Here is a 26,088-nt window from a genome sequence, read left to right on the forward strand (position 1 = left end):
TGCATCTCACAAAAATTTTGCTAGTTTATTGTTACAGCAAAAATAACTTATTTATAAGTTAAATTCTAGTTTACCCCCAATAAAGTAAAAACATTACATGTTTTGAACTAAGGATCAAGTTGGATGATTTTTTTTACTCAGTTTGGTTTTAGAAAATATTTGCAGAATAAATTTATTTATAAATATGAAAGATAAATAAATATATTGATAATGTTATATATTTAGTTATTTTATGAGTAATGATAAGGGAGCGAAACATTTGCAGCTAATATGGCAGCGAAGGACATGGAATTGACTCAATATATTTAATTTTCTCTTTATTTTTATTAATAATTTTCTCTCTCTTCTCACTACTTACCTTTTCTCTCTATATTAATTAAGACTCATTCAATAAAAAATCAATTATTATTATTAAAAAACATTTAATAATTATTCTCTTTAATTTTTATTATCATAAATATGTTTTTTTAAAATTATTATACACATTTTCATTATTTTTCTCTCTCAATAATTTATTTTTTTATTGAAAAAAATAATATTTATTTTCTTTTTATTGAAAAAATAATATTTATTTTCTTTTTATTGAAAAAAATAAAATATATTTTCAATAATTAAAATTACTAAATATAAAATAAATAATAATTAATTGTGTTATATATTTAATTAAAAATATTTCATTTGGTTAATTTACTATTTTATATTAATAAATTACACAACCTAATTAAAGTAACAAAAAAACATGATCCAAAATATAAAATAAACTTACCAAAAAAATATGGTAACATCTACTTTTACAAAATCAAAAAACATAATATAATCGATAAATTGTTTTTATATATAATTTAGAATAAAAATAATATAATTTAATACTAAAAATAGTTGTCTAAAACATAATAAATCAAACATTTTTTCGAGTCTTTGTAATTGATTTCTTCACAATTTGTTCAATAACATATTGTTTTTTTGAACCTTTGTAGAAAAAAATATATTTATGATAAAAAAAATTAAAGAGATTAATTATTAAGTGTTTTTTAATAATAAAAATTGATTTTTTTTTATTGAATGCTTATTAATTAATATAGAGAGAAAAGATAAATAGTGAGAAGTGAGAGAAAATTATTAATGAAAATAAAGAAAAAAATAAATATATACTAAATCAGTTTGTCTATTCAGCACTCCCATTCGCTGTAAATGTTTCGCTCCCCTATCATTACTCGATTTACTCTTATTTTATTAGTGTTCGAGACCGAATAAAGATGGAGATACCGGTCAACTACATGACAATTCAGATCGAAAACCGCGGAACGGATTATAATTGACATCGGTAAAACCCAAATATAATATTTGGGCTAACAAAAATACACATTATATTTGGATGAAAATATAAAAACAAACACAATAATTTTATACTGCAATCTCATAAACATTTTATTAATAATGAACTTTAAAAAAAAGTTTATATAACATAGGATACATTTGATCATAATTAAGATACATGTTTTGTAACAATGAATTATAAAATGTACACAAAAGAATACTTGAATACCCTTCCTTCTACAATTATATATGAAAGAATACATGACTGGTCACATCAATCAACACTAAAAAGATCAAGATAATATCGATATCTTACAATTCCATTGCCATCTTTATAAAGTTCGAGCTTCAAGATGAACGCGATGAATAGCTTCCGTGGCTTCCAATGCTTCCGTTGTCCTGGTAGAAGCATTTCAAGGTTCTAACCTGCATTCAATTCCGAGTTTTAAAGATCTGTTTCAATATTAATTCATGTAGAAATAAAGAAAGATTATCGACCTTCCAGCTCCTCTTGTGACCGAGGCTCCTTTGAATGTGTTCAAGCCTGAGGATGATTTTCTCAAATGAAGGTCTTTTGGATGGTTTCTCGTTCCAACATTCTTCAATCAGGCTGTACATTTAACAGATTGTAGTTTTAGAAATAGGCTCTATAAAATGAAAAGAAGTCAATCAAACTTACTCTTTAAGTCCATGTGAATAATGCTTGGCCGGAGCTTTAAAGGGTGGTCGCCCTTTTGCAGCGTAGAATTTAGAAACTTCATTGTCTTCTTTGCTAGAAAATGGACGACAGCCTTCAATCATCTAAAATGATATTTCAAATTTGATTAAGGAAAGCCATTTTTCATGATGATGAGAATGAAAAGTTAAACCTTCTTTCTTACCTCGTGTAAAATAAGAGCAAAGGAGAAAACATCCACTTTTGTATCGTATTCCTCCTTTCTTAAAACCTCTGGAGCAGCATATCTACATGAGGAGTCATGACCATTCAATGGCTTGTCTTCTTCTTCTTCTTTGATTCTTCTTGTGATTCTTAAAAACTTGCTAACTCCAAAATCAGCAACTTTCAGATGCCCAGAATCATCCAGCAAAATATTCCTGTTAATTGAAACCAACATCTTATCAACCATTTCTAGGAGCTAATAAAGACACAGGAATTGGGAAGAGATTAAAGAGTGGATCGTCAAGATGAGTTTATTTTCTGATCTTTTCAGATACTTCTTTGATGCCTTGGTTTATGAACTATGGAAAGAGAGGAATGAATGCTCGAGTTTTTCTGAAGCCGAGGAGGAGGAATGAAAATGAAGTTTGGAAAGATATCAAGTTTAGAGGTCTTTCACTAAACTCATTAGAAGATGGACACTAATTGCAAATACTCACCAGAGTTGACTTCTCTGTAATGAATGCGAAATTGATTTGTATTCTAATGAATGTTTGTTTGAATTGTGGGTTCAAAGCATGTGTTGATACCCGAGAAATGAAAACTCTTTGATTTTGTTATGTTTCTTTGGGTATTAATAAAGTGTCATTCAGCAGTTTTCCCAATAAAAAAAAGACACAAACTTCAACTTACGAGGGCTCAAGGTCGCGGTGAATTATGGCTTCGGGTTTGTTCTTATGCAAGTAATTCATTCCCCTGAAACAATCATCAAATTTCAAGAATTAATGACCATTCCTTGTTAAATTTTTTTTTCCTTTTTTAACCTCTGTTTCAGTAAAATAACAAACCTTGCAATATGAAGCGCAAATCTCACAGCACTTCTGACTTTTAAAGGTCCTCTGGCTTCTAGGAATGCACGAAGATCACCCTATAATACCATGAAAAAAATAAATTAAATGTCATAGAAGTTAATCATTTAGAAGAGTTACAGTTAAATGTTAACAGTTACTAAGACATTGTTCTGAATCTTCTATCTAAAGCAGGCATAAAACAGAAATTTAATCCATCTGAAATATTCAATTTTTCTTCAAATCTCGTTAGTTTATCTTAAAATTAATAGATAATAACCTTGGGAAGATATTCTGTCACGATCATCATTGGACTACTTTGAGTAACAGCACCCAGAAACTGGACAACATTTGGATGTCGAATCCTCTGAAGCAATTCAAGCTCATCTCTGAATGCCCTTCTGCTTGAAAACAACAAGGAAGAAAAATCAATTACTTCCTATAAACACGGGGGAAATTGCGACAGAGTTATCCAACTCACACTTTATCTGCGTCAAAACTCAAATCCTCCCTTAACTTCTTCACAGCAACTTGAATTCCACGCCACAATGCAATACAATAAGTTCCCTAACATATAAACATTCAAGATTCAGTCATAGAAATGCTGTCATTCCTAAGTTTCATCACTTCTAGGATTCTTATTGATCAAGTTGTGAAGAATGTATAATACCCTTGCTATATCAACACTCTCTGTAAAGTCAAGTTCATTCGGATTTATTTCATACTCTGGTACTGGACCATGATCGACATGCATGGAAATCACCTAATTGATCAAACCGAGGAATCAGTATACTAAAAATGAATTGCTAATTCTTTAGCCGAATTAAGCACATACCTGATGCTTTGCGCCATGTTTCTCCATAAGTTTTATTGTATCATAATTCTTATAATGCATAGCATCTCCAATCGGCTATGCATAACATCAATTTTCAAATTAGTAACATAAACAGTTTTTCAAAGCAGATGAAATCAACAGAAATAGATAAGAACATTACCGTGCTTCCCCAACGATCCTTAGGATCAATATCTGCACCATTATCCAATAACAGTTCAGCAACATCGCTGAAACCCTGGCAAGCGGCAACATGTAACGCCGTTCTATCATCAATATCTCGGAAATTAACATCCAATCCCGAATCTAATAGCTCACGGATTCCAGCCAAATCTCCCTCATTCGCCATATACATCAGTCTGACTCCTGGATCGATATCATCTTCATCAACGCTCACTAATTCCTCAGATTCATCGCTGATCTGGAAACTCGGCGCCATAGATGACTGTCTACCTAACGTGAATCTCATTGCCGTCGTCACTGCGCTGGAATCCATCTCCGATCGAAAATGAAGTCAATTTTCGTCTGATTAAACCCTAGTTATAGATTTAACAAGCAGAAATGAAGAATTTGAAGAGATTTTAGAGTTCTTTGCAGCGAAGAACTTGGAGCTGACCAATGGCGGTTATATATTATTACCCGTGAACTGAGATCACGCGTTCTGGATGGTTGGAAAATAGAAAAGAATGGTCCTTGGAATTTTGATTATAATCTAAATAATGTCTTAATCTTGAAAAGATACCAAAATTGACTTTTAAAAAGTCATTATTTTAATTTAACTACTGAAATACTAAGGGAGTTAAATTTTAGACACTATCCATATTTATCTCAATAATTACTTTCAGTTACTTTCAGGGGAAGGAAATGAAAAAAATATTTAAAAAAAAAAGTTCAAATTTGCCAACCCACACAAAAGAAAAAATTTAGTCAATTGTTCAAAGTAATTAAGTTGGAGAATATTCTATAAAAAAAAATTATTACATATTTTCTATTATCATGATGCTTTCTGTTATTAATTTCGGAGAGTTCGTCGGAGAGATAATTATTATTCTCGAAGATTTTTGAGCTCGAGAACCTATTGAGTAACGTTTTCTATTTTACTTATTATTTTATCTTCATGTCATGCTTTTGTGTTGTGCTTATACGATTTTTATCATTTTTACTGTATATGGACTTTTTCAAAAAAAAAAAACTATAACAAAGATTTCAAAGTCCTAATTTATGACACATTAATTTGAATCAAAATTGAGGTATTTGATTTTTAAATACTAGTTTTAACTTAAACTAGTATTTTTTTATGGGTTAATGGTCAAGATAATTTTAAATAATAATAATAGAATTAGGATAAGTTGGAATATTTCATGAAATTAGGGAGGTGATTATTTTGACTATTATTAGTTTTTTTTTATATATATTCATCTCAATCTAATCCAATTATTCTATTTATAGAAACATGTGAAATATATCATTAAAAGTCTAAAGCACAACTTGAATGGGAAAAAGTCAATTCCACATGGCCGGCTGGCTTGTGAAAGCATATTACCGCATTTCAACAAGTTGGCTTAGGAACATAACAAAAAAACACAAGTTGGCTGAAAACAAATAATTCAAATAACTTAGATAGAGTAATATGATTTCTCTATTTATCATATCATTTATGCATCATATACAAGAATATCATTGCTGAATTTATATTGTATTACTATCTAGATCTAGAATATGTTTGATCAATTCTATATTGCTAATTACTTGAGTTAATTCAAGATACTTTCTTAACCAGGCTTAAAATAAAACTTCACGATCTTGGGTTAAATCATCGATCATAATCTCTTCATTCATGGATTCCAACCATTGTAAAAGAATTGATGATGTTCACTATAGTTTTGCAAATGGTATAAAAATAACCTATCCCATGTTTTTACCCTTGAGTAGGTCAAGTGTCAATGAGTCTTAGATTTGATTTCTACTACTAGTAATAACGTTTTAACTAAATGAGGTGTGAGTCGTGCAAGAAAAATTAAAAGGGTTGCTTAACAAATGCAGATAAAACAAAGTTCATGACATTCTTGATGTGGTTATTATCTTGAAGTTTTTCTTTATTCCTAGATGGTCTTAAATGGACTTCATGGTACAAATGGACATCATAGTTGTCATACACAATTTGTCCTGAGGATGTTTGAGTAGTGGTTTTTTGTTTGTTTTTTTGTATCATCAGGTTTGTTCCTGGTATTTTGATGTTTTTTCCCTTTGAGAAATTGTTTGTTATATACGAGTTTCATGTTGTTTTTATGATGTTTATTCTTTTTTTAGATAAATTATATTGAAAACAAATCATTATTTAAAAAAATAATGGGACCACGGATTAATCATATAGCATACAAATACAGGTAACTAGGCACAACATTTACCGTTTAACATGCTCAAATCCAAGACCCAAGGAAACTGAAAATATCCACCTCTTATCTACACATATCGTTAGTCTTTGTTCCCTCCAATCTACTTAATCTCATTACATTGAAATTATTATCCTTGTTATTAGGAAGTGGTGTTTCATTTAATCAAAAGGTTACATGGATTAATATATTACTGATATCAAATGACCATAAAGATGGGTTATTATATATTAAATATAATGGCATATGATATATATTATTTGTCATATCATCCATGTCCTTGTGAAAAATTCTTTTCCTTTTCCCATTATAATATTTTTTTTTGTGTTTATGAAAAATTCTCTCCATTTTATTGTACAATATTTCAAACACAATTTGTCATAAAACAATGAAGTCGAATGGTTCTTATTTTCCTGGCATTACATAGGAAAATAATTGAATAGTTCAAATTAACATTTTAGTAAGGTTGACTTTTCTAAAGTTTAATGGAGCTTTGATTGCATGTAACTATTATATTAATTAATCCTAGGATTAGTACACATTATTGCATTTTAAGTACATGTACTTTTGTTTGTGTTAAATGTTCAAAGTCAACCTATAATATAAGGAACCAAGAAGTCCTAAGAAAGAAAGATAAAGAAGAAAACACATGGAGGAAACAAAGCAAGGCTCATTTTCTTTCATTCCTCCATGGAGGTAATAATCAGACTTGGAATTGTTTCTAACTATGTTTTGTTTACAGGGATGATAATAAAGTGGTCACTGTCAATGTCTCCGCAGCCAAAGATCTTCTTGTCGAGGGTCATCGTTATTTAGACGTCAAGTTATTTCAAAATTCATCTCAATTCTTCCAAACCCCGACCTCAATACAAATTTCATTGATTTTTTTTGTTTGTTAACTATTTGTGCATTTGATTTGGAATGATAGGACAAAAGAGGAGTTTAGCAGGGGACATGTTAATAATGCCTTGAATGTCCCTTACATGTTCAAGACACCTGATGGTATCATTTATTTCAAGTTTAGATATATAATTTGTTATATTCTTGTTTAATGAACATAATCATGATTTTCAATATATTCTGTATCTTTTCTTGTGTAGGAAATTTCATTAACCCGGAATTTCTTGCTCAAGTTTCTTCACTTCTTCATAAAGACGATGCATTAGTTGTGGTAATGTTGATCAACTTCTATTTGATAAATCTTTGCATCTTAAAATCATTCATAACATCGTTTTGATCATTAACTAGGGGTGTAATAGCGGAGGGAGATCATTCAAAGCTTGTGTTGATCTTCTTAATTAACAATGTAAATTTTATTTTGATCCTTAAAAGCACACGTAAAAAATAATTCACTATGTTCATAGATGGATAAATATTGATGTTTATATAGAAATGATTAAGATTGAATTGTGTTTTTGAGTAGGGATATAAGAATGTGATCAATATGGGAGGTGGGTATTCGCTTGGTTGGATCATGAATTTGCTGGGACCCATCTGCTGATGTGTTCAAAACTGCTGGCATGTTTTGCAAATGAATAACAATGACGTTTTTAAAAAATTAACGAAATTACTACAAAAATTTGGGTGAAATGTGAATCTGACTTGTCATTATTTTTCACAATTTATTTATCCACGAGCAACATTCTATTTCTATTATTTGCGACGTTCCAATAATGAAACATTTTGCCACCCGTGGTTAAATTTTTAATCACTTATGCGATCTCTTTATGATAATGTTTTGTGACTCGATTTTTAGAAAGTATATTTTTGACTTGTTTTTCAGAGTATGTTCTGTCGTACTAACTTTTTTATTTTGCCTGTTGAAGTTAGGTAGCCTTTAGTTTACTTATAATTTTAATATTTCATTTTGTCAAAGAATAGAACTAGCCATAAATTTAATTAAAGGTTTAATATTTTTATTTATCATTTAAGATAGATAGCCATTACTTTAATTAAAAAAATTTATATTTCCAGATGTAATCGAAAGTAAATATTCATTACTTTAGCTAAAAGTTTAATATTTTTTAGTCATGGTAGGAAAGTATCTACTATTTTAGTTAAAAATTTATTATTTCTTTTTGTTATTCAAGATAAGTAGTCACTAATTTAATTGAAAGTTTAATATTTTATTTTGCTATTGAAGAACAATAGCCATTAATTTAGTTAAATATTTGACATTTCCTTTTGCTAATAAATAAAAATAGTAATTACTTTAATTAATAGTTTAATATTTTCTTTTGTCATTTAAAATAACTCATCATTATTTTAGTTAAAAAAATAATATTTCCCTTTCCTGGATGATTATAATTAGTTATAAGTTTAATATTTATTTTTGTCATTATTCAAGATAAGTAAGAATTACTTTAGTTAAGCTTTTAGTACATTCTTTTCCATTGAGAAAAGTTTCGTCTTCTTTTATTTTTTCCGTTCAGTTTTGAAATATTTTTTTCAAAATCTTCTTTCTCTTCCTTTCACGTCTTCAGCTGAAAAATCTCCAAGAAAAAGTTTTGGACTTGATGGACCCATGCTCTAACTCAGGAACGAATTCAGGAATTTGAGGTTGGGTGGACTTTAAAAATATTTGGGGTGGGCTTAAAATAATAAGGAGAAAATTATGTATAAAACGAGAGTATATAAAGGTAAGTTTTGTCTTTTTTTAAATTGGATAAAGAAAATAGTGTATCAAATTAAAAATTAAGAAATTATGGGTAATGTCACATTTTTATCGTAAAAACAAAATTAATTAAAATAAGGTTTTTTTAACCCACTGCAAAATGCCTCCACCAAACATATTTAATGTATTGGGTGACCTGGTTTCAGTTGAAATAAGACCCACCCCGATGTAATAATTTGGTTTATCTCACGGATGTTGTCTGTCTAAAATCTGCATTTTAAAAAAAATTGTAAACTTATAATTAAAACAATGAAATAATGAAACAGTATAGTTATCTTCCTCACGTGTCCCTTTTATAGAAATAAAAGGTTTAGTCACATCCTCATGCTCAACTACTTTAGTAGGTGGAATGGGATGATCCTCAAGATAGTTTGGTTAAATCTGTGTCAAGTTGTGTTTCAAAAAATGTGGATAGTAGATCACTTCCAATCTAACTTTCAAATCCTTCAAATCCTTCAGAAGTAATGAGCTAGAAGTTTGGTAGAACGCGAACTGATTTTGGCCTTGATGATTGCCATGTCAACCCCGAACACGAGAGCACAATCATTGTTTGCTCATTTTGTGTTTCCACATTAGATGGGGCTTACTTTTCCTTCTTGTCGCATCCACGATTGATGTCTTGATCGCCTTTTTTTGTTCTCGTTCTTAAGTAGACGTGCTCATCCATGGTAGGATTTGAGGTTATTGTCTGATGTAGCTTAGCATTGTATTTTTTCTTATTCATATCATATGAATGGTTACAAATCTTTATAGGAAAAGTATTTATCTCTTCAAATGTTTGTCTCTTCAATTGTCAAAATAAATCATGATGTCTATTAAATATGTCTTCCATATATATCTCTTGGTTATCCCACTCATGCCTAAAATAATTAATAGTATTCTAAAAATACTTAGCATAAAAATAAAACTTTTTAATTTAAGTTTTTTAACTGTAGCCACCTCTTTAATTTGGTTCAAGAAAATTTATGTCAATCTAGAGCTGTCACTGTGAAGTTGGTTGGCCTTCTTATTATCGTTAGAGTTAGACCCCGTATATGCCTCCATTGTCGTTTACAAGTTTAGGGGCATTGTAGCTGGTGTGAGCAACCACATTTGTCTTAGTGTTCACTTTGTTTGAAGAAGGTTCTTTACTTGGTTGATTCGATTGTCACGTTGTTTTTGTTTTTCAAGGATATCGACATCCTTACTCGTACTCGAGGCTGCCTTCTCACAGTAGTAGGGGAGATAAAAGTAAAATCCTCGGGAAAGTTCGAACTAATATAGGTGTAACACGTCCCTTTTTTTTATTATATGAAACCCACACTTTGACACCTGAGATTCCGTAACGAGTAGAGTTATCAAAAAAAATGGGCTTTCCGAGATCGCATAGTACTTTAAAATTGGATCAACGTCCTAGTTTTTTTAGGTATCCGTCGAATCTCCAAGTCAAATTCTGTTACAGACAATTATTATATTATATGAAAACCGATACAATAGAATCATATTCGTCTTCCTCCTCTTTCGCAATCAAATGTCTCTTTTTATTTGATAATTGTTTCATATCCTCAAGTATTCTTAGGTTTTTCCTGATATTTAGTCTACAAACTGCCATAGAAAAAATAAATATTTCAGTTAAATAGACAACCATTGATTTTGATAACATAAATTAAGGGTGTAACTAAGAGAATTGGCAAACTGTTACAAAGTATAAGCACTTTAAATGGTACATGTTCACTTCATGACTTGCCAAAGAAATACACACAAAAACACTTCACTATATATGTACATATTAATCAAGAGAAGAATACAATATTATGGTTGTATTTTTTTTTAATTATAAATAGTTATTCAAATTAAAGTTAGTGCTGAAATAACTAACTCAAATAAATTTTCTAAAATATTAACTATATTTTAAAAAATATATATTCTAAGCGATTTTTTCATGCTAAACTTGTGTATTATTATTCACTTGATTAGATGATTTTGATAAATATTTAAACGTGACACTGAATTTTAAAAACTATATTCTTAATTATTATGTATTTTTTACATGTATTAATTATTAATTTAAATGTTTAAAAAATATATTAGAGTAAAATACTCAATTATTTTAAAAAAAAAACATTTTTACAAATATTAACCCAATAAAACACATATATACTATTTAATAAAATTTATTTTATTAAGAATTATATGACTAATAAAATAATATTATTATTTAAAATAGTTAGGTAATAATCTTTTAGGCATATATATATATATATATATATATATATATATATATATATATATATATATATATATATATATATATATATATATATATAATTAAATGAAAATTATATATATTTATATATTCATACAATCTCTATTAAGATTACAGTAACATTTTAGGTATATCTTTTAATAACTATTTTTTTGTTAAATTAAATATTAATTTTAAGCATTTTTTTTAATATTTGTAATATTAATTGAAAAAATAAATATTAAGTATTTTAAATATATAATTTTAATCATTAAAAGAAAAATAATTTAATTAAAATTAATTTAATAAATTTTAAGAAGATAAGTAATTAATCAAGGTTTTTTTTATAATTTTTACTCAATCCTGAAAAAATAATTAATCTGTCATGTAATATGAGATTGAGCTTAATATTGAATAATTGATAAAATTGTAAGGTGTAAAAACTGTTTTAAAATATACATTTTTGACCTACTGATTTATTTATAAAAGGGCACAAGCCCAAAGGAAACCTCACACTGTTTTGCCCTAATTTTCTCTTTCATCTCTTATTTCTGCCGCCACAGATTTCTTTTGTATCTCTATTGTTCTCTAGTTTGTGTTTTCAGGCATAGTTATGGTTTTACGTATCTAATGGTTCATGAAAGTCAATATCACTTCCTCTTTATCCTTGTTCAGGAAATGCAACTTAAGCAATTTACAAACCTGTATTCCTTCGTCAGTCAAACATCTATTATGTTTTTATTGATCAACACGCATACACTCAACAAACCTTCTGGTACATTGTGCGTGTTGATAGATAAAAAAGAGTAAATGTTTGGTTACGAAAGAATACGGGTTAGTAATGCATTTTGTTGAAATATTGAACAATGAAAGAGGCAATGATATTGCTTTTATGAGTCATCAATGTTTGGTTACATATAAGAGAGATGATGAATGTCATTTAAAAGAAATAACAATATTTAAATGTTATAGCGTGTGAAGGTAAATATTTTTTTTTTGTTATTATTGTTGTGTATATCACTTATTAATATATTCAAATCTCCTGAAACTATTACTAATTACATAATATATCAATTGCTCACCTTATTTATAAACTTGTGGAAGCAAAACAATTTTGTTTAGTATAATGTACTTATTTTTTTTAATGCATTCTCATTCTCAATGCTAAAAAAAACTATTAGCCTAACGGAAACAAAGATATTAGGTTCATAATTTAATCTTTTTAAGTGCTCAATGCTACAAGATTATTCTTATTAGGTGATTAATCTGAAATATCTTTTTGATAAGAATATCTTTTTGATAAGAATTGTCCATTGAAAAAGAAAAGAGTAATGTCCGGTTTAATTTTATATTCAATTTCATTTTAATAGTTTCAATTTGCTTTGAAAATATATTTATAATGAAAATTTTATATACATAGTAAAGAACATAATGAATGAGAAAAAAAAAATAACTATATCTATACTCAGGGCTGCCCCAAGATTTGGCCTGCCCCATTTTAAAAAATCGAAAATTTTGACAAATAAAAGAAATGATAAAAAAAATAAGTTATTCGAAAATTTTGAAAAATAAAAGAAATGATAAAAAAAAATAAGTTTTTGGTCATAGCTAATAATCATATTTTCAACCAAAACCATTATACTAGATTTATTTTTATTAAAAAAAATATTGAATTTATCTTGTTGATTTTATTAAATGAACTACATAGGAACTGGACTACATAGGAAGTGGACTACCCTAGCTTGGGGATTTGTTGGGCTTACCCAAGGCCGGCCATGTCTATACTAACATTAAATTACACCCATTTTATTTAAACTCATTTTGGGAGTTCATTAAAAGTAAAATTCTAGCCCAAGGTCACGGTGTGGTGGTGATGATTAGTGATGTTATCGTGGTCTCGCTAATACACGACTTGAGTTGACAATCCGACAAAAATTTGAGACAAATGTAACAATATATTTTTATAAATTACTAAGAATTGAAATTGTCATTAGACTTTTAATTCAACCAGAATTGATATTAATTACAATTCATTCTCATGTTTAAAAAAATTTTAGAATTATACAATTTCAATTCTTATGTTTGAAAAAAAAAATAACAATAAAAACAATTTAAATATATATTATTTATATTATTAAGATATTTGAATACAAAACTTATTAGAATAGTTTAAGTATCAAGAGTTTTTGTTTATAGGTTGATTCTCATTAAGAAAAAAATATATCAGTTCGACGTTTTAATTTACTAAACAAAAAAATACTGGTTCGGCATGTTAACTTTTTAAATATTTTTTAAAAATGGTTCGGCATTTAATTTCTTTATTAAAAAAATTTATTAGTTCAAAATATTAGCTTACTATATTTAAAAATATATATATTGTTTGACATTTTAATTTTCTAATCTAAAAAAAGATTAGATCATTGTGAATTTACTTGGGATCATGTGCTAGCTGATATGTTCAAAACTGCTTGCAAATATCACATGACATGATTAACTATTATGTTTTTCACAAAATAATGCAATGTTATATTGAATAATTTACCTGTTTCTTTTCAAAATGGTATAATGTTTTTTTTCTTCACTATGGATGTTAAAAAGAAGAAATTTACTGATTGTTTTTATATATGTTTTGTTGATTAACTTTGATAGTTCAGGATCTGTTTTCTATCCTGTTAACATCATATGAATTAGAATATTATTTTTTTGTTATTCAATGTGTGGGGATTTTTCAAGAGCGGGTGTATTTATCATGCCCATTTTTTTATTTGGTATTCGGATAAGAAACAAATATTAATAATTGAGCGAACAATTTAATAACCAAATTTTGAAACAAAATAAAAAACAAAGCAAGGAAACAAACAATGGATAAGATAAACTATTTTAATGAAGCAAACACCAGTAGAATACCAACAATTAAAGATTATATTATAACATAAAATCTATAAAAAAAAATGTTAAAAAAAAGTATCACTACTCTAATGACTACACATGATGTTTCTATTGGGATCTTACAATTGAGAGATTTTAGTTATTTTGTATTAACCTTCTCAAACACATTTACATGTAGATCATAACATTTTAAAATAAAACTTATATATATTTTGCGTTTTCAGGCTCAAACTGATACTAAAACCTAAAAAGTGTTTCGAAAGAGGATGGCGCAATAACCTTATCACACATACACATGTATGAAGCATATACATATACAACAAGCATATACATATACAACGTTGAATTTACCAAACGGAATGTCAAAATGCATTAAGATAGTACTGGGTCCTAACAAAGCGATTTTATTTTAAGTTATTATTTAATATATTTCTTAAGAAAAATTGAAATATATTATAATTAGTTAACTGATTTATTAGATAGTTATAGACTATAGGTCCAAATCTAGTGGCCTCAAATTTTTTTTAGTTGTTTCACAATTCAATTTAACCTAATTTCAGTTTGCAAATTAATTGAAGTTGAAAACATTAATTGCACATTTTATGTTAAAGATTATGTCTTCAAAGAACATATATAATATAGGGTCCAGTGATAAAATAAACTCAGATTTTAAGATATAAAAAAATGTTATTCTTTTAAAAAACAATTGGCTTATTTACATTTGGCTTTCCATGAAGTTTGGAGTCTTTTATCAACAAATGTAAAACAAAAGGACCTATTTGATAATTTGAGGAAATGGTAGACCCAAGCCCCAGCAATTGCCCCAAAAGTAGGGCCCACCATGTAAATCCATAGCCCTTTGCCCCGACTCCATACAATTGCTGGCCCAAGACTCCTTGCTGGATTCATTGATGCTCCTGATATGGGTCTGCATTTTTATTAAATTTTATTTAAAATTTAATAAAATTTAATAAATTAAATATAAATAAATGATATACAAGGATGTAGAAAAATATTATTCTAACCCTGCAAACAATATATTGGCTGAAACTGTAGCCCCTATTGCAAGTCCAGCATTGACTTTAGACTGCATCCACATTGATCAAATTTATTAGTGCTAAAGTTCAATAAAAAGTTGTAAGAATTTGTTTCTATATTCAAACCAAATTTAATTATTTAAATCAACTTACAGATCGGTTATCAGTGCTAAGAGCATAAATGACGAACATGAGGTAAAATGTGGTTATAAACTCGAGACCCAAAGATTGTAGATCCGACCCAGATGGAATCGTACCCACAAAATGATCCTTAAGTTCCTTTCCTCCATTGAAAATTAGCATAAGGCTCCCACTTGCCATGGTTGATCCCGCAACTTGAGCAATAATATAGCCCGGAACCTGCATGCCCAGCCCATCATATCATGCATCAAACCGGAGAATTGAAATAATGTGGTAGAATTGGGAAAAAAATGTTTGAGAAATGTAACTATTAGGTCTTGTTACGAAATAATTAGTTATTTAATTATGTAATTATATTGATTAACTAAGATTTATTTCTCATAAAAGAGCACGAAGGAAGGCAAGTTTACAAAGAAATTCGATCATGTTAACATCCATTGTCTATTTGTAAACTTTACAAATATATACTTCACTACAAAGACTATTATGTAATTGTTATATGTAAGACATAAATGGTTAGCTAGGAGAGTAACCTATAAAATCTCTTATGATGGAATCCACATAAGATTTTTTTTCTTTTCAAAAATGATTATTGCAAACAAAAAAAAAAATCATCAAAGCACAACATCGGGAAAATATAACATGAAAAATAGAGTTCAAAATATAAAATAAAAAAGAATTTATTGTTGTTATCTTCTATTAAACTCTAACTCTATCATTGCTATTAGATATTTTCATGATTTATTTGGGTTTATTGTTGAGGTCGGATTTGTCTGTCTCACCATATGTCTCAATGCATGTCTCCCTTCTTTAAAATTCTTCAAAACTCTCTTAATGAAATTTTTTTCTATATATGATTTTAAAGTGTTTTGAAAAAACAGACCGACATTAGAAAATGCCATGGGACAGCGGATTATTAACCCTTTATAAATTATTAAAAGTCCCTCATTTCCTATTAATGTCTTTTTTTTTTATATCAATTTGTATGTAAATTTTGATATTTTTTTTTGTGTTTGATACTTTTAAAATTATGTCATAACTTGTACCGGATATAATTATCTTTTTTCAAACATAATAACTAGATAGAACATAATGAAGACAGAAGATAGAACCTGGTTCCATGGGAAGGTGTTGCATGTTGCAAAAGCAATAGTAACGGCAGGGTTAAAATGGGCGCCTGAAATGTGTCCGACTGCATAAATCATTACCATCACTGCAATTCCCCATGTAAGTGCTATGGCAAGCAAAGACGACGAAAACGAAGTGGTATTATCTCTCTCGAGATTCACAGCCACCGCCGCACAACCTGCGAAGACCAGGAAATATGTCCCCACCATCTCCGCAATCAGCTGTTAATTCATTCACGACATGACATTCATTATTTGATAGGTTCGAATTTTCACACTCGATCCATTTAAAAAGAAATATGAATTATTCTATTACCTTTTGAATGAAAGGTAGGCTAACACATAAGTTAAGGCCGCTTTGCTCATGGTCTGCATCGGGTTGGAACAAGGGAAGCTGGTTATGGATATCTTGATGATGTTCTTCTACAATAATATTCTGATCATTCATTAATTCAACTTTTATTGCTTCACGGATTTCTGTCATTGATCGATCATATGATTTGTTTGTATAAAGAGATGGAATTAGATCTGTTTGACCATATTATATATATGATTATTGTTGTGTGTGTAGAAGAAAGGAAATGACAAGATATAGCAACTTGGACTTGGTGGAAACCCTCTCTTTATGACAACAAGATTATTGGAATATAATACTATATTTCTTATATGATCATGATAAATCTATTTTATTTAATTGGAGTACTTTTATATATATTGAGCCTTTTTCAACTTGTTTAATTAATGGATGTTGCAATCTCAACAAAATGTTATCTATCAATCCAAAAAACTTGCATTTTTGCTCAAAAATACTAGTTTTATGCCTTTTTTGATGTTGTTAGAATCTCATTGTCAATCACTATTATACATTGTGTAAAATATTTGAATGGGTCAAATTAACATTTTTTTTTGTTGGATTGAGTGTTTGACTTCCTAAAGGGAAATATATACTTTAATTCCTTACAAGTTGCTAGAACTAAATAATTAAGAAGAAATGGATGAAGCCTAACTACCTTATATGTCATGCAAAATGGTCTCCACTACATTTAATTTTTATAAAATAGAAAAGTTTACATGTTTAAACAAAATAATAAACTAACACAACCAAGTTGTGACATTAATTATCACAATAAACAAAATAAACTTATATAATATATATGTCAAATTCTCAAACAAACACAAAATTGAATCAATTCATTGACTTTTTTAGCCTAGTGGTCAAAAGATGTGGATATCTCCAGTCTTCCTGAGGTCTTGAGTTCGAGTCTGTCAGACGACAAGTTCTACACCTGGTTAAATGGTTAAGTGTGTTTGTGGGCTAATCCACGGGTATTAGTCGCACTCTATAGGAGAAACGGACTCAACGTTTAAACAAAATTGAATCAATTTTTTTCACATAACTAAATTAAAATAGATAATAATCTTTTCATTACCCTCCTCTAATTTTTTATGAGTATCATAATTCATTCGGTACATTTAGTTAATTTAATAGATTGCATACACTTTATTTGTAAGAGAAGTCACATATCAAGAGCTTATATGTTTTTTCTATAATTTAGAAGAAAAAAAATAATGATTTTGAGGAGGTAATAATTATTTTTGTTAAGAATATTTAAAAGGTATTAATATATATAAATAAAATAAATAAAATAATAATAATTTTAAATAAAGAATATTTTAGTATGTGATGTATGAAAATAATAATTGATTTTGTTTGAATTATTTAAATAATCCAAACTGAAATCAGGCCAAAATTGATTATGATTTAGAAGTTATTTAAATAATGCTTAAAAAAGAATTAATCTTTTGTGTATTTATTATTAACTTAATTGATAAAACTTAAAGTCTAAGACACTAAAAGTGGCGGATTTTATTCTCAAATATCTTAAGTTGAGCTGAAGGTCATGACCGTAGAAATTTGGGTTAGTTTCTAAAATAAATAAATAAATAAATATTATTTTTTACAAAGTTAACCCTATTTATTCATTTATTTATTAAAATGGAGGATGTTTTCTTATCAATAAATTAAATATATTTGTGTGTGAAGGTCAAATGGAGTTAGTAATCTTAATTTAAACCTCATTGTCAATAGCTGTTATATGATAATTTTGTGACATTAATTTGTATTAAAGAATAATAAAAAGGGAATATTATGTTACATGCTTATTACATAAAATAAAATATGCTTGAATGGATCAAATAGCATCTTCGAGTTGGGTTGACTTCCAAAAGTCTAATGCATCTTAATTTGCTTGCACTTAATTAATTAAGTAGTGTATAATTAATTAATCATTTGTTACCAATATATGCAATTAGGTATCAACCTTATAATAAGGAACCAACATAAGAAAATCCCAAAGTATTCATGGAGGAAACAAGGTAAGGCTCATCTTCTTTTATTCTTCCAAGAGGAAACAAGTAATCAATAGCTTAGGAATGTTTAGCTAAGTTCTGTTTGCAGGACCGAAAATGTGGTGGTTACCGTCAATGTCTCTGCAGCCAAAGATCTTCTTGTCGAGGGTCATCGTTATTTAGACGTCAGGTTATTTCAAATTTCATCTTCATTCTTCCAAATCCCGACCTCGATTCAAATTTCATCGATTTTTTGTTTGTTTAATTACTATTTGGGCGCATTTGATTTGGAATGATAGGACAAACGAGGAGTTTAGTAGGGGACATGTTGATAATGCTTTGAATGTCCCTTACATTTTCAAGACACCTGATGGTATCATTTATTTCAATTTTCCATAATTTGTTCTATTATTGTTTAATGATCATAACCATGACTTTCAATATATTCTCCATCTTTTCTTGTTTAGGAAATTTCATTAACCCGGAATTTCTTGCTCAAGTTTCCTTACTTCTTCAAAAAGACGATTCATTAGTTGTGGTAATGTTGATCAATTCCAATTTGATAAATCTTTGCATCTTATAATAATTTGTAACATCATTTTGATCATTAACTAGGGGTGTAATAGCGGAGGGAGATCATTCAAAGCTTGTGTTGATCTTCTTAACAATGTAAGTTGTATTTTAATCCCAAAAAAGCATAAAATAAAAATAATGAATTAGTATACATTGATTAAGATTGAATTCCTGGCCTTTATATATGGTGGTAGGGATATAAGAATGTGACCAATTTGGGAGGAGGGTATTCCGCTTGGTTGGATCATGAATTTGCTGGGGACCCATCGGCTGATATGTTCAAGACTGCTTGCAAGTTCCGCAAATGAATAACAATGACGTTTTCCTTATCGTCTCATAAGGGATTTTACGACGCAATCAAGTCTTTGGAGCCGGGTGACTTTTATATTGAATAATTTACATGTTTCTTTTGAAAATGGTACAATGTTTCTTTTCTTCATTATGAATGTTTTACAAAGAAGAAATTTATCGAGTATATCCGTTAGCATCATATGAATTAGGATAATTGTTTTTATTATTAAACGGGTGAGGGGATTTTGCACGAGCTGGTGTATTTATCATGTCCAATTTTTTAATCGGTGTTCTGATAAGAAACAAATAATAATCATTCAGCTAAACAAAGAACCATTATGAAGCAAAGTAAAAAACAAATCAAGGAAACAAACAATAAATAAGATAAATTATTTGAATGAAGCAAACATTTAGAATACCAACAATTAAAGATTATATTATAACATAAATTCTTAAAATAAAAATGTCCAAAAAATAAAAAGTACAACTCTAACTAGCATAGAAGTTTTGCGTGGCAAAAATTAATAAAATAAGTTGTGAAATTAACTTCAATATTTTATATTCTAATTTAAGAAAAATATTTTTTCAATTTAAAATTAATAATTAATATCACATGTTTCAAAATATAATTTAATAAAATTTTAAAATATTATAACATGTACCTATCAGACGGAGGGAGGAGGACGTACGTAGAGGCATTGAGACCATCTTATCTAAAATTTATTTCTTTTTATAATTATGATTGTATTTCTTTTCTATTAGACTCTTTATTTTTTTTTTTTTTTTTTGTTAGTTTCTGAACTTTCCTTTTATTTGTATTTTGGCTTTATTCTTTTGATCACCTCACATAATTAATTGTAACAAAATCACGTGGGATTATATAGAGGCCTATATCCTCAGTTGGATTCATCATGAAATGACTAAGAGCATAATTACTCTTTCTTATCTTTCACAAAACTCATGAACCTCAACATTTCTTATCCGTTCCAGCGAGTGTCTTGAATTCTCTTCTTACCTCCCTCTTAAATGTATCATTTGGTATTAGAGACGTCATTCCTTACGATGGTTGAAATGAGACATCAATCGGATAATGAATCACGGCGTGTGTCCATGACAACAATCACTCAAACGCTCGAGGAAGTAAAAAGATGGATGGAAGGCAAGGTTGAGTCCATTGAAGAACAACTACATGTTTTATCAAGTCGAGAGGCTGTTGCAGATAATCCGAATGATTCAGCATGTTTCTCACGAACAGTTCCCCTATAGACAAACAGTATGTTCATCCAACGCGACTGATGAACGTGGATTTCCCAAAATTTGGTGGAGTGGATGTGGAAGGGTGGATTATTTCAGCTGAACATTTTTTCAAGGTGGATTGCACCGCCGATGCTACTAAGGTGGAGATAGCTCCAATTCATTTCTCAAGAGACGCTAGAACGTGGTATGGCTCAGTTTTGCAGAAAAAGAACCAAGAGGTGGCATTGACATTGATGAATCTCAAGAAAGCACTCCTACAAACAATTCGATCCTTTGATTTGCGATGCACCTTTAATCAACTGATGAACCTGAAGCACTCTAGGAGGTTCGTCGTTCTCATCTGGTTTATCTTTTTCCTTGCGACGATGAACTGGATAAGAACAGTTCCATCTTTGATTTTTCAAAGATGGAACTTTGTCGTTTCTCCACCATTTTGACTCAATTCAAAAGGTGAAATGATCACCCTACTCCGATAATTATTTTACCTACACCCTAAGGCAACATCATTGCTTATACGGGCAACTAGCCAAATATCAATTAAAAGACCATTGATGGTCTTTTGACTAAATGGAAGCCACTTGGTCGATCAACCAAAGGCAATAAATCTAATCCCAAGCACTAAATCACGCCCAAAAGAAATCCGCCATTAAAGATTTTTAAATTTTTTTTTGAAATTTTTGAAATTCTGTGTAAAGCTATAAAGCTCGGATCTAGGTATCCACAAAACTTCTAAGAGAGATCAGGAGTGTTCTCCAACTCACATTAAACTTTCAATCATACTGTAATTCGATGTACAATATTGAATTGAAATTTTTACATTTTAGTTCGACTAGTTTCATATACCGTGTAATTTCAGATTTATTGATTGGACACGATCCTAAAATCATTTGGAAGCTATCTATCGAAATAAAACCAAACCAACCTACGTAAATCAGAAATACCCAAATTTGATTTTGATTTTTTTTTAATTCGGGTGTCTATTTTTGTGTTATTACAGAAGAACAACAACCCAAAAACCTTTATATATGTTTCTAAAGATATTAGAAACATATTTAAACTAATTTCAAGCCATCTCAATCATGTTTGATCAAAAACTAATTTTTTAATAAAAAATAAAAATTTTAGTTCTTAAATTGGTTAGAACGAACAGTCAGTGTTCATATTTTGATTTCATTCAACCATATGAAGCATAAGAAGTTATTGACAAGCTCCTTACGCTTCATCAAACCTTAAAACTCAAAAACACATTTTTTTCATCAAAACTATTTGAGTTAAGTGGGATATCGTCCCGATCAAATGATGCATCGAGATGATATTATAAATGATCATTGAGACTAGGGCGAAGTTTCTCATGCCCTTAGATCAAAGGATCAAAGCCCTTGTCAAAAACATCAAACTCTTGTCGTCTAACCGAGGGTTCAACCTAGATTCAATTTAGGACCGAATAAATCGAACCCTCCCTTACACCGAACTGAGAAACCTCGCACCTCGATTGAGGATTTCAAGCCCATGACCGAGAGCTCTTCGCACCCCGACCGAGAGCTCTTCGCATCCGATAGAGGATTCCTATCCTAGGACCGAGAGCTCTTCGCACCTCGATCAAGAGCTCCTCGTATTCGACCGAGAGCTCTTTGCACCCCGACCGAGAGCTCCTCACATCCGACCGAGGATTCCCAGACTAGGACCGAGAGCTCCTCGCACCCGACCAAGGATTCTTAGCCCTCGATTAAGAGCCTCCCGCACCCGATCGAGATCTCCCGCACCTCGACTAAGGGACCTCAACCCATGACCGAGGGTTTTAGCCTAGGACCAAGGAAAATGACACCCCAAATCGAGAGGGTCGGTCCTAGGACCTGTTTGGTTGGGATTTTAAATTTCAAAATAATTTTTTTAATTTTGGAACATTAAACCATTTTCTAAAAATATGAAAAATGGAAAACAATTTCAAAATATTTTGATAAGGGCCTGTTTGGGATTTATTTTTATATCCTAAAGCATTAAATTGATATTTTCAGGTACTTTCATCATCAACAGTCGACATCAATCTTAAGTATCAACATTTAAATATTATTCTACAATTTTAAATACAAGAATAAACTGTGCATTTTTAGGACCTAAAGAATAATTAGTTAAATAAAACGTAATAAAACTAATTTTTTAAAAGTAAAGACATATTTTAATGGGTACGAAGAATATAATGTGAAAGCCTTTTTCGAGTATCACCGAACACTTAACCTAAAAGAAACTATGGTCAATGCGTTTGTAGTCGTATAAATGTATTAATTTTAAATTAAAAATCAATTGCCGACTCTTTTTAAATAAATAATCTTTAAATTAATTATTTATAATTAATTTAAAATATAGATTTCTTTAATCAAATTATAATTTGATTTTTTTTTAAATTTATAAGATTATTTGAATTTGATCCAAATTAATTATTATTATAATTAATTGTAAATTGTCGAGACATATTTCTAAAAAATCTTTTAAAATAATATTTGATTAAAAATAATTCTCGACACGCAAACTGAGTTGAAATTTCTCGAACATCGAGTTTTTTCAGGACAAGAGTTTTTCGAGGGTTACAATAACTATTGGTCAAATATAAGGATGGAGAGAATTTGTGGGAAGCCATGGAAACTTTGAACATCAAGCACTCGGAACAAGTCTTGGAATGGGGTAAAAGGGAAAAAGATTAGATTTTTGTTGGTGAGGATGTCGATGTGTTAAAAGGGAAGTAATATTACAACATGTACATGATTAGATGGAGGTGTACGTGACGCGTGGAGGCATTGAGACATCTGATCTAAAACTTATTTCTTTTTATAATTACCATTGTATTTCATTCTATTAGACTATTTCTTTCTATCAGTTTTTGAATTTTTATTTTTTTTTTAATTTTGGCCAGGTCCTTTTGGCCACCTCACCCAATTAATTGTAACATGTGTGATTCTTGGAGGCCTATACCCTTAGCTGAATTCTTTACTGTTGAAATATAAAATGACTAAAAGCATAGATTCCCTTTCTTATCTCTCACATAATTCATGAACTTTAATTGACATTTCTCGTTCGTTCTAGCGAGTAGCCTAAATTCTTTTCTCATCTCCTCTCTTAAACATATTAGATTGTTGAATTCAATTTATAATTGATGTTAAGAAAGATAAATCGTTAATTCAAACGAAACACGAGTTTTTTACCCTACCATATACGTAGATTCCATTCAAAACATAAAAAATATTGCAATTTTAGTTTGTAATAACTTTACCTGGAGTGAATGAATTGTAAGTTTGTTTATAGTGAAAAAAATGTAGTAAAGATTGTAATTGTTAGGGTTTTTTAATCATGTAATATGGTTACCTCTTTTATATTTATTCTTGCTAGTGAAGGTTGATCCCTCTTTAATCTCATCTTTGTTATGCTAATGGAGGAGTGTTTTGTTGTGGTCATGGTTGTCTTTGCGAGATTTTAATGGTCGAAATGAGAAAATTGACACTAATGAATCTCAGTGTATTGTTGCTCAGAACATCAAAGCACAACTAAATCGAAAGGTTTTTGTCTCGCTCTCTTTTAGTATTGGTTTTTAATTTGATGTATGTTTTTTTAAGTTCCACTCCAAATTATTTATTAAAGTCCATATTTTTTAACTAATGAAAATTCTATTTTCTATAAACAAAATAGCTATGATTCCTATTAATTAGGTGATGATGAGCCAATTTGAGAATAATTTTATCAATAAATTATAGGTAAATTTATTTGAAAATAACTTATTTTTTTATTTTTTCAAGTATCTCATTCATATATGAATTTAGATGAAATAATATTTTGAAAAAAAATTTAGTTTGATATTAATTTAAAACTATATTTTTTTTTTATTTAAACTCAGTTCAAGATAAAAAAAAAAGTGTTTTTAATAAATAAATAAAAAGATGTACTAATTTTTTTGTTCAAAATTATAATATTTTTTTAAATTATAAAAATAAAATTATATTCTAAATTAATAATCAGAATCACATTATAAAAGAGACTTTAGTTGTAGATAATATCTTAAAATGACAATAATTTATTCTCCAAACAATAAATTTGTAGTAGATATGGTAACAAATCTAAAATAAGAAAACAGACTGATTTGAATATATGAAGCTATTCTGAAATTGATATGAAAATGTTGATAAGTTATTTTCATTGATTCACTTGCTTAATAAAAAAAAATATCATACCCAATTAATTTAGCAACAATTTTAATTCTGAAAATGATATAAATTGACATTTCACCAATAGTGATGGTAAGGTTGAAAATTGTGTACTCTTTGTTCAAGTTAACCAACCAAAATATGGTAACAATTCAAAACCAAATCACATTATTAAATTAACTTTTCAATATTCACAAAATCTCAAATTATTTGAAATTTAAATTCCAGTTTTGAACATTTATTATTTAATTTTAGATTTTTCAATATATTTGGCGGCCTCTTATTTTAAATATGATATTAGCTGTTTTATACTGTCACCAACAAAATAAAAACTGTAATATATGAATTATCTTCAAAATCACACTCATTTCTTTCCGTTATCTTTTTTGGCTTGTCGGCTCGGCTCGGCTCCAAATATTTTGACCGTTACAACCATTCTTAAATACATCTAACAACGTTTGAATTTATCTTAAATTTACACCTCAACCCAACACCCTTTTCTACATTTTGTCTCTCTGTCTCTTGTCGGAAAATGGTGTCGAAGATTTTCAAAAAATCTCCGGTGAAGTCCATCAAGGACCGACGAAACAAAAGATGGAAGAAAACATCGCCCATCAAATCCGCCACCACATTATCCTCCATCGTCTCCGCCTCGATTAACACCTGTCACCGTCGCATAGTCAAGATCTTCTCCAAACTAAGTCACATCGGCGGCGGAACTCCGGCAAAGAAAAGCCCTAAAAAGCACGGCTACAAAGTCCTTCCCCAAATCTCCAGCGACATAGATTTCCCCTGTCGTACCCTTAACTTCTGTCGTCTCCCCTTACCAAAATCTGAAAAAAGAACAATCTTTCTCGATCTAGACGAAACCCTTATCCATTCCACATCACATCTACCGAATCACATCTTCGATTTCATCGTACGTCCTATAATCAACGGTGTACAAGTGAAGTTCTACGTTTCTAAACGTCCGTTCGTGGATGAATTACTCGAAACCCTGAGTCAGAAATTTGAATTGGTAATATTCACGGCGGGTTTAGAAGAATACGCATCTCTGGTTCTAGATAGA

The 26,088-nt window shown here is 29.3% G+C and overlaps 4 protein-coding genes and 1 pseudogene across 4 annotated transcripts; 3 read left to right on the forward strand and 2 right to left on the reverse strand.

Annotated features, from left to right (window-relative positions):
• Positions 1–1,447: 1,447 nt before the first annotated feature.
• LOC124911824 (integrin-linked protein kinase 1-like) lies at positions 1,448–4,468 on the reverse strand. The gene is made up of 11 exons (XM_047452347.1): positions 4,038–4,468; positions 3,878–3,952; positions 3,713–3,805; positions 3,524–3,609; positions 3,323–3,443; positions 3,043–3,122; positions 2,888–2,950; positions 2,199–2,412; positions 1,997–2,118; positions 1,816–1,927; positions 1,448–1,743 (listed from the first exon to the last, which is right to left on the reverse strand). Exons 1-11 carry the CDS (start codon positions 4,368–4,370, stop codon positions 1,666–1,668), a joined length of 1,377 nt encoding a protein of 458 aa, XP_047308303.1. The 5' UTR covers positions 4,371–4,468; the 3' UTR covers positions 1,448–1,665.
• Positions 4,469–6,916: 2,448 nt separating this feature from the next.
• On the forward strand, positions 6,917–7,806 carry LOC124912912 (annotated as a pseudogene).
• A 6,959-nt stretch (positions 7,807–14,765) lies between these two features.
• On the reverse strand, positions 14,766–16,843 carry LOC124912913 (aquaporin NIP1-1-like). Its single transcript, XM_047453548.1, has 5 exons — positions 16,676–16,843; positions 16,345–16,581; positions 15,245–15,451; positions 15,080–15,141; positions 14,766–14,982 (listed from the first exon to the last, which is right to left on the reverse strand). The coding sequence occupies exons 1-5, from the start codon at positions 16,841–16,843 to the stop codon at positions 14,766–14,768; spliced, it is 891 nt and encodes a 296-aa protein (XP_047309504.1).
• Positions 16,844–18,721: 1,878 nt separating this feature from the next.
• Positions 18,722–19,589, forward strand: LOC124912914 (protein HIGH ARSENIC CONTENT 1, mitochondrial-like). Its single transcript, XM_047453549.1, has 6 exons — positions 18,722–18,735; positions 18,818–18,898; positions 19,008–19,081; positions 19,176–19,246; positions 19,324–19,377; positions 19,476–19,589. The coding sequence occupies exons 1-6, from the start codon at positions 18,722–18,724 to the stop codon at positions 19,587–19,589; spliced, it is 408 nt and encodes a 135-aa protein (XP_047309505.1).
• A 5,916-nt stretch (positions 19,590–25,505) lies between these two features.
• LOC124912915 (CTD nuclear envelope phosphatase 1 homolog) lies at positions 25,506–26,085 on the forward strand (the record flags this gene model as incomplete). Its single annotated transcript, XM_047453551.1, has 1 exon — positions 25,506–26,085. A coding segment is annotated over exon 1 (534 nt), but the record flags the coding sequence as incomplete, so codon positions are not given.
• Between the last annotated feature and the right edge of the window lie 3 nt (positions 26,086–26,088).

The sequence above is a fragment of the Impatiens glandulifera genome, chromosome 8 (assembly GCF_907164915.1).
Source record: "Impatiens glandulifera chromosome 8, dImpGla2.1, whole genome shotgun sequence".
Taxonomy (NCBI): domain Eukaryota; kingdom Viridiplantae; phylum Streptophyta; class Magnoliopsida; order Ericales; family Balsaminaceae; genus Impatiens; species Impatiens glandulifera.